The sequence below is a fragment of the Euprymna scolopes genome, chromosome 32 (assembly GCF_053919585.1).
Source record: "Euprymna scolopes isolate OS-2025 chromosome 32, ASM5391958v1, whole genome shotgun sequence".
NCBI lineage: Eukaryota > Metazoa > Mollusca > Cephalopoda > Sepiida > Sepiolidae > Euprymna > Euprymna scolopes.
Window position 1 is genome coordinate 38,765,234 of NC_136513.1, and position 10,039 is coordinate 38,775,272.

At 35.2% G+C, this 10,039-nt stretch overlaps 1 protein-coding gene across 2 annotated transcripts in view; it reads left to right on the forward strand.

Annotated features, from left to right (window-relative positions):
• LOC145256275 (uncharacterized) overlaps positions 1-10,039 on the forward strand; it is a 59,541-nt gene that overhangs the window by 43,023 nt on the left and 6,479 nt on the right. For both annotated transcript variants that reach the window (XM_080114959.1, XM_080114958.1), the window contains exons 4-5: positions 2,382-2,477; positions 9,874-10,008. In XM_080114959.1, coding sequence (XP_079971085.1) covers positions 2,382-2,477; positions 9,874-10,008 — 231 coding nt within the window. The remainder of the gene's footprint in view (positions 1-2,381; positions 2,478-9,873; positions 10,009-10,039) is intronic.

Consider the following 10,039-nt stretch of genomic DNA (forward strand, 5'->3'; position numbering starts at 1 on the left):
CAAATGACTTCGTTTATAAAATAGCAATATGCACATTCGACGGTCGTTCCAGAAGTAAAACTTCCTTTTTCTTTTAACTAAAGATGTTGAAGAGCTAAGAAAACGGGAGTGGTACGATTACACGAGCGACATTTTGTGCTCCAGAATTTATTTTTCTACATATTCACTAGATTCTCAATGCACTTCTGACAGGAATTAAATTGCGTATCTCTGCTTTTGACGTAAGGGTTGCTTTCTTAGAGTCTCACACCGTCAATATCTGCAACAAAGAGATAAAAGTTCAGCTCGGGAATGCATAAGTTCACTCATTATAACAATACAGTTTGTACCTTTGATTCATTCAGGTGGATATAAAAATCAGAGGCGTTAAATTTGCAACACTGCTGGGGGGCATGATTTAATATAAAGTTTTGTTTCAATCTCCGAAAGAGTTTTTCATGGTAAACAACTTATGACCCCTGAGATAACATCGGGACTATTGTAAATTCGTGCAGAAAATTGATTCAGCGATTTCAGGAAAATAATTTACTTCCTGGCAAAATATTTCCCAATGAAAAGTAGAAATGTTTATATAGGGTTAAAAGGTTTAAAAACCTCTAATATATATATATATATATATATATATATATATATATATATATATAAGTAGATTGTAGTTTGCTTGAAGCATTGTTGAAGAAAATTATAAGGTAAAATTAAAAGCCTAGAACAATGCGAGATTTTTTTTATAGAGTAAAATTAAATGAAAACAAAAGAAATAAATTTCTTTTTTTTGTTGTTTGTTTTTCTTTTTCACACAAATTTTAACTCTAAACAACAGTAATCTTTTTTTCTGTTGTATTCAATTGTGTTATAAATCTCAATATATTTCAGTCCTTTTTCAAGAGAAGACAGCGGAAGAGTGTTCAAAATTGGAAAAGCAGCCGCAGAGTTTGCCACGTGATACCGCGAAATATAGAACAAAAAATGACGTTAGGAGATATATATATATATATATATATATATATATATATATATATATATATATATATATATATATATGTGTGTGTGTGTGTGTGTGTGTGTGTGTGTGTATGTATGTGTGTGTGTATTTTAAAAATAGATTTAGAAAGATTCCCCCTTTTCTTACTCTTCTCCTCCTTCAACTGTGTCTATCTTTCTTTCGCTCCTCTTTTTTAGGTGTCTTAATATTCTTTCTTCCACTCCTCTGTTTTTATTTCTCTTTTAATTTTCCTCTTGCATTTTACCCTTCCATTTCCCAATTTCCTTTGGAATCTCCATTTTATCACTTCAATTTTCCTTATCCGTTACTTAAAAAAAAAAAAAAGAATTTTATATTAAAAAAAAACAAATCCCCACTTCTTCATGTTTTTTTCTTGAAACTGTATTTTACCCTGGACGTTTATAATTCTGTTTTTTTTTATGGATTACCAATAGGTTTCCAATGGATTTTCATGTTCTGGATTTCACTGTCTTTCTCATTGTCATTTTCATCACTTCCCATGCAAATCAAATTCTGAAAGAGTCCGCATGATTTTGGCCAAAGAGCCGTTGCATTCACGTAAAACACCCACAATTTAACCAAAAACGGGCTCGATACAGTAAAAACTTAATCAGTAAGATGTTTTGTATACCTAAAATAAAGAAGATTTTCTCTTGTACTAAGGAAGGGAAAGTTATTGTCCTTAGTTAATATTTTAGTAAAGCGTATAAAGAAAATTAAATATTGAAAAGGTATTGATGAAAAAATTATTTTTTTAAAAATTCAATAATTAAATCCATATTACCTTCAATCTCTACCAGAATCTCTAAGTTATCAGCTGAAAAAGAGACCTTTGATCAAAACTCCATGTTTTATAATAATGCGCTTAGAAATTCGGGTTATACAGAAAAGATAAGATATAATCATAAAAACCAATATCAGGATTGTTTAGGATGGTAAATAAAATTAACATATAGTAGACTAAATTATCATGCAGAGTCATTTGCGATTGTTTTGGAGGGAAGCAAGCTTTCCGTCTCACAAATTCTAGATCATCACGCAAGGAACAGCTTCTGCATTATCATTTACTCTGTAAGTTGGTTAATAAATGTGTTATCCATGATCATCTTTATACCACCAGACGAAACACTTTTAATACGTTTTACTTCTACTTCTCACTCCTCCTCCTACTCCTTTTAACGTTTATCTCCATAGCTGCTGTTGATCATTTTGAGAAGTTACAATATTTTTTCTACAAACCGTGCATTTATTAATGTCTTCTCTAAACAGCAATATATTTTATTAATTGCGCTAATAATATTAGTGACTACTCCATTATTTCTGACTCACACTTTATTTATTTTCTCTTTTTTTGTTTGTTTTATTTTTTCTCTTGCAGAAGATCGCTTATATGGTGACTGCCATCTTGTCAGCTTGTATTTTCTCTGGATTAGCAATTGGGATGTATACAGCTTCTATCACAACGTATTTTGGGGTAAGTTTATTCATATATATATATATATATATATATATATATATATATAAGGTTAAAACAATTAAATATAGATATTGATGATGATGATGATTATAATGATAATAATTAAATATATATATGTATATATATTTAATTATTATCATTATAATCATCATCATCATCAATATCTATATTTAATTGTTTTAACCTTTTAAACATTGCACATTTACACGACTATGTTTTTTATAAATATAAAAAAAAATTCTGTAAATGTTTAATACAATAGTTCTAAAGGGCAGCCCGTGGATTGCATGGAATTTGTAGCGTTTAATTTATTACGGTAAATTCATTCATCCATTTTATCTTTTTTAATCATCATCATCATCATCATCATCATCATCATCATCTGTTTCTTATATATGTTGTATGTCACTTTCTGTTGTGGATTAAAAATCACTTCTATTTGAGTACAAAGTGGAATCACCCAGTCCTATACATACCACATAGTCATAGCTAGAGGAGGGAAATGGGAGCTGGTTAAAGGTCAGGCATGTGGGGTTGCCCCCACATCTGGTCTTTGCTAGTCATAGCTTGCAGTATCTGCCGGAACAGGTGGTATTTATTTGCTCCCCCACCGAGCAAATTAGGCACAAGGCCGATTTTTAATGTGAGGAGTGAAGGGGAAATGGGGACCAACTCCCCGGGGAGTAGGGGAGTTGGATAGTGACAATTGGTATGAAGGGTTGCCCCTACATTGACCAAGGTCTTATATGTGGAGTTGCCCCCACATCTGGTCTTTGCTTGCAGTATCTGCCCGAACAGATGGTATTTATTTTCTCCCCCACCGAGCAAATTAGGCACAAGGCCAATTTTTAATGTGAGGAGTGAAGGGAGGGGGAAGGGGAAAAGGGGACCAGCTCCCGAGAGGTTGGAAATGGGAGCTGGTTAAAGGTCAGGCATGTGGGGTTGCCCCCACATCTGGTCTTTGCTAGTCATAGCTTGCAGCATCTGCCGGAACAGATGGTGTTTATTTGCTCCCCCACTGAGCAAATTAGGCACAAGGCCGTTTTTAATGTGAGGTAAAAACCAGCTCCCCTAAAAGGGGTCACTCTGGTTACCAAAAATAATAATTGTCCCAGTATAGAGGGTTTCCCCTCCATTGACTGGTACAAATTATCTTAAGTGCAGCATCTGCCGGAACAGATACTACACTTTGATCTTGTTTATATATAAAAATGCCAAGAAACTTAAGTAATGGTGAAAGAAATTGTTGTTCTAAAAAGTATGTCTCGCTAATACTTCTTATAGTTAAAAGACATTAGAATTGGAAAAGGAAAAAAATAACTCACGCAAATACAGCAAATAAATGATATTATATTTTATTGGCTAAAGCGAATATTCGCACAATTAAAAGTTCGTCGGATTTGAATTCAATTAAAATAAACATTTCTCTGATCTGCACGTCGAAGAAAAAGAAGAAAAAAAAACACGATTTTCCTAAGCACGAAATAAATACAGTGTTAAAAAAAATCGAGATATATAGCCAATATTACATAAATACTATATCTCTCTTGCACAGATAAATAACTAATTCCTTTTAAGGGAAAATGTGTAGGATTAACAAGGAATTGAACCCAGTACCTACACGATACGAAAAATCGAAAAAAAAAGCAAACTGAATCAACCACTTTCTGTATCAACGCAAATGCTGAATTATTTTATCAGGAAAATTGCCACACGAAGAAATAAGTGGGAGAAATAAGAAAATCAACGAATTGTTTTGTTTCTGGAAAAAACCTCATTTTGTCATATTAAGTAATTCTAAATCCTCTAAAAAACAAAACAGATATTGGAAATGAAAAAATTCTAAAAAAGACAACAATAAGAACTTAAACGAAGGTTCCGAGAATAACAATTTACAACACAGAAACAAAACGACGAGAAACAGTTGACAATAAAATCAAATGAAAGAGAAGCAATTAAATTTAATGAAATATTTCGAGAGAAAACAGGAAAGATTAAAGAGAGAAATGAACCAACAAATAAGGGAATTGAAAAAAATACATTTAGAGCAAGAAAACCACTCAAATAAAAAAAAATATTTGATAACGCAAGTTTTAATGAATAAGAACAGCTGAGAAGAAACCAGCACGGCTTTTTCTCCCCCAAATGCGATCTGGTCAGCTATTGATACATATTTCAGTATGCCCCGGAAGTTCACCTAATGTTTGAGACATACTTCAGAAGATTTGAAAACATTTTCAAGGTTGAGTGCGGTTCAGTGACGAATCAAAAGAGGGTTCGTTTACGAAAGTTGGGTGCATCCGAGCATAACTTATTTTTATCAAGTAAAAACCAACGAATTGTCGTTTAACGAGGCAGTCAAACTAATAATGGAGATATACTGCCGAAAGACAAGCCTTTTCAATAAAAGATGGAAGTGCATTAATCTTACACGTAAGGAGAGTCAGGACTATACAACTTTTGCGTCTATAGTTAATAAGCACTGTGACGATTTCAAGTTATCGTCATTAACTACGAACAATTTCAAATGGCTAATACTCTACACAAGGCTTGATAGCCACAAAAACACCTATATTAGACCTTGTGCTCTAAATAAATTGGAATTAGAACCTGATTTCACGCTTCAGAAATTGGCTTAAGATTGTCAGCGGTTCGTGGCAGTGAAGCAAGTTTCCCGAAACATAGAGGAAGCTGGTATCGCTCACATTAAAAAAGATACGCTTCAAAACTAAAGGATACCCACCCGCCAGTGATTACAAACCAAGAACGAAAAAGAACGCGTCACAAATTTATCAGGATAGACAAAATCCTAGGACCCCTTGTAGCAATTGTAGAGGGCCTTATGCGTACAACGCATGTCAGTACTAAAGGACAATAACGTGTGATCTATGCAAGCGAGCAGGTCACAAGGCCTCATATTATAGAGCAAAAGTAACTAAAAAAGCTCCGTAAAACTGCAAAAATGGACCTATCATAAACAGAGAACATAAAGGAATATGTGACGGTGAGAATCAGAAATAGAGAAGTGAAACTACAACTCCATTCAAGGTCGGATTTATCGATTATAAATTTTCACACGTGGAAAAGAATAGGAAAGCCCAGGATGACAAAGACAGATAAAGTCGCAAGATCTGTAACTGGTGAAAAAGTAAATTTTGGGGGTGAAGTAGTTATTAATATGTCACAAAAAAGACCGACAAAAAAGCTTAAAGTGTTCGTTCTAAGGAACGCAACAAATTTATTCGGGACCGATTGGATTCAGGAAATTGAATTATGGGACTCGCCAATCAGTGGTTTTTATTGCAAAGTCTAAAACATAACGGTCGAAGCCGACAAACTAAAAACAGATCTTTTCCGTGTGTTTTTCTGAAAAGCTTGGAGGCTGCACAAAAATAAGAGAGATTCGAATTACTGGATGAGCCAAAACCAATATTCAAAATGCTACCGTTCGCTTCGAGGGAAAAAATTGAAGAAGAATTAGGAAGTCTAGTAAACGCTTGGATTTTGACCCCTATTAACTATACGTGAAAAAAATCTAAAGAGATTAGGGTATGCGCGAATTTCTCTACCGGATTGAATGCAGCGCTCAAGGACCATCACTATCCGCTACCAAACCCAGACGAACTATTCGCTAAATTAAATGGCGGAGTATTTTTTTTAATAATAAACTTAAGCGAGACATACCTACAAATACTCGATACTTCTGTGTATCTCAACGCACAAATGACATTTTAGATTCAATAGATTATCATTCGGTATAAAAGTAGCATCTGCAATTTTCCAACAGATAATCGATACTTTGCTAAGCGGGTTAGATTTCTCAATAGGCAATTTAGACGTTATTCTAATGCGTAGTCAAAATGTTGAACAACATAGAGATCATGAATTTTAAGTGTTTGAAAGAATAAAAGAATACAGTTTCACAGTGAAGGAAGCAAAATGCGAATTTTTCTTTGGACAAATTAAATACCTGAGTCATATAATAAAAAAAAGGACGGGAGGAAACCCGATCCGGATAGGGCAACAGCAATAAAAGACATGTCAGCGCCTCATGATGTAACTACATTGCAGAGTTTTTTTTTTTACGGCTCGCGAACTATTATCAAACGTTCATTAAGAACATGACTGAATTGCGCGCCATTGAATGTACTATTGAAAATGGACAAAAATTAGGACTAGATGCATGAGTACCAGACAGCGTGTAAGAAGTTAAAATATGTACTAACGTCAGATTTATCACTGACACACTTCAATCCAGAACAAGAGATTATTGTCGCTACCGACGCAAGTTCTTATGGGATCGGGGCATGCATTAAACACAAGATGCCGGATGGGTCCGCTAAGCCGTTCGCCTATGTGTCGAGAACTTTACTGCGTGCGAGAATTCCTTTTAAATCGAAAAGGAAGCACTGGGGATTATATTCGGGGTTACAAAATCGCACCGATTTTTACATTTACAGTACAAACTGACCATTAGCCGCTTATAACTATCATTGGCACTAAAAAAATGTCTGCCAACTTACACAGTCAACAGATTGCAAAGATGGCGGATCATTCTACTGAATTACGACTTCAGTACGGAATTTATTACATCTACGAAGTTAGGTCACGCAAAGAGATTGTCCCGATTAATCCCGAAATCAAAGGAACCGCTGAAAGACACAGCAATAGCATCACTACAAAGTGAAAATGACTATAAACAAATCGTGTGTAATACGATCAAGGAACTACCAGTGACTTTGGAAGATATAGTAAGGGAGGCTGAACGAAGATAGTTTCATCAAAGAAACGAAACAAAATATTCTATTAGATGAATCTGCGGCGGAAGTTTATTCTATGTGCAATGAGGTACTGTTGTACCGAGAACGGGTTGTAATTCCAACTACACTACAAAAGAAAACCCTAAAGGATTTCTATACGGGGCACTCGAATGGAGAGCCTCATGAGGTCCTACATTTAATGGAAGAGCATGGACACTGATATAGAAAGCACGGTAAAGTCGTGTAAGGGATGCACATTGGCTGCAAAAGTGTCCCCATACAATTTAGCCCATGGCCTAAACTGGCAACCCATGGTCAAGGATACACGTATATTGCGCAGACCCACTTGATGGAAACTATTATTTAATAGTGGTAGACATTTTTTCAAAACGGCCTGAGGTATTCCGATGTAAAAGTCCAACGACGGATTGTACGATCAGTTTTTTTTTCACGAATTGTATGCTAGATTTGGTGTGGTCGATTGTAGTGTCAGACAATGGCACACAATTCACTTCAGCAAACTTTAAAAGTTTCATCGAGGATTTCCAGGTTAATCACATAACGACGTCAACCTATCATCCTCGATCGAACGGACAGACAAAGAGGTTCATAGACGTGCTGAAAAGAGCATTGAAGAAGGCTAAAGGAACGTCCTCAGAAAAGGCGCTCCAGCAGTTTTTACAAGATTACCAAAATACGTCAACTGAAAGTGCTCCATCGAAGATGTCGCTTAGAGAGTTAATGTTAGCGAGGTAAATTAGGCCTGTCTTCGAGAATCTTTTGCCAAAACAGGTGAAACTACTGAATAATACAGTTTTTTAAAAGAGGTATTTTTCCAGGTTCACAAAAATGATAGTACGATGATGTGCGAAGTTCAAGATTTACTGACAAGAAGCATTTGAACCAAATTCGGAAACGTATCACAGATGAAAGACAACCTCCTGCTGAACAAGAAAGGGTAATGGACCATGTATATATGACACGTTCGACCTGGTAACACCACAAGTAGCCAGACAACATCGGTCCTCCAGAAAAAGGAAAATAGTCGACCCGATAGAGATTAATCCCAGGAAAAAAGAGCTATACACTCATTTGAGGGGAATGAAAGACTCGGGAGGTGGGTGCCGTGGGGGTACAAATAACTCCTATTTGTGAACTAAGTGGAATCAACCAGTCCTATGATTATCACTGGTTTCAGAGACTAGATGAAGACATCCATACCATGTTTAACCGGTACGAATACATTCCTCTCATACCAGTTTAGTGGCTCCTGTATTCTTAATGATAAATACATATTATTTTTATACACTTAACACTACTTGTGGTTTCTTTCATTTGTGACCCCTAGCACGGGTCTACAACACTTTCCAAATTCACCACCATAAAAATTATTCAAATTGTATTCATATTATTAATACATTATACGGATGAACTTTTTCTTAATTGGTAAGATGATAATTCCTTAATGATTGATTTCATTTATATCGTTTTCTGAATCAAGCAAACTCTTTCGCTTTTCCTTATCTGATTTGGCAGTTTTGGGAATATATATATATTACGGCTCCAAATCAATTACTTTTTTGATAAATAACAAATTAATTCAATGATAGACGGTCTTGTTTTTGATCAAAATTTTTAATCGCGACAGAGGTCATGTAGTCATCATGTTTCACAAGGAATCACTATTTGAACCTTTACCGACAGATTAGGTGCGTTGAAATAAAAGGTGCTTTTGTTGAATATATTGAAATTATCAGCAGTAGCAAAGGGTGGCCAGCATGCAAAGAGATAAGCAGCAGTAACAGAAAATCGCGCATATGCAAATTAGAAGGTGTGCCCGAGAAGAGGAACGGAAGAAAAATTGCAACACTTGCTCGGACAAAAACAAAGTCGACATTGAAGAAAATGGATGTGTAAACGCGATGAATGGCTTCGGGCGGCTTGTGGTGGGAAGAAGGAGAATCTCTTGTCAGGCTATAACAGACATGTGACAAAGAGAGACATTTTTAGCAAAAATAACGGAAATAAAAAACATTCTGTTAAAAAAGGATAAACGCCGACAGGAATTTTATTCATTTAATTATTTTTATGTTTTATTTATTTTTTTTTTTTGAGTGCTCAATCACAGACACTTTGACCAAGATGGGCATCAAGACAGTTCTTCACCCTCCTTATAGTCCAGGCCCTGCTCCCTGTGACTTTTGGTTATTCCCTAAGCTTAGTGGTTGTCGTTATGAGACAATAGAGGTGATGAAGGATGCTGTGACACGCTCACATAAGAAGACTCCCATGTGACCTTCTAGAAGTTGTTGGAACGGACCACAAGTGCATTGCAAGCAAAGGAGATTACTTCGAAGGAAGACTAATTTCATGTGTGTCCTATTGATAAAAGTGTCTATATATATTATACGAAAAAAAGTCTGTATTTTTGCAGGTCATTCCAAAATTCAGTAAAATTTTTACATTGATTAAGACTCTAAAGTTAATGTTCTATCGCATAGATGTACTTGATATACTCATTGGTTTTCGGTAATATTTATCCTTGATTATCTTTTCGCCTTTATATGTTTTGATACATTGCATGTCGTGCTGATTAAATGACTTTTTAAAAATATTTTTTTTTGCTTTGACAGCATATGCGATACCATTACCATATCATACATGATTATTACACGATCGGATGGTTTGGAATAATAATATGCATCGTAGAATTTTTTGTGGCCATTGTATCTTCTTCGATTTGTTGCTGTTGTTCCAGAACAACTCAAGTAAGTAATTTTGTTGTTCTTATCATTTAGT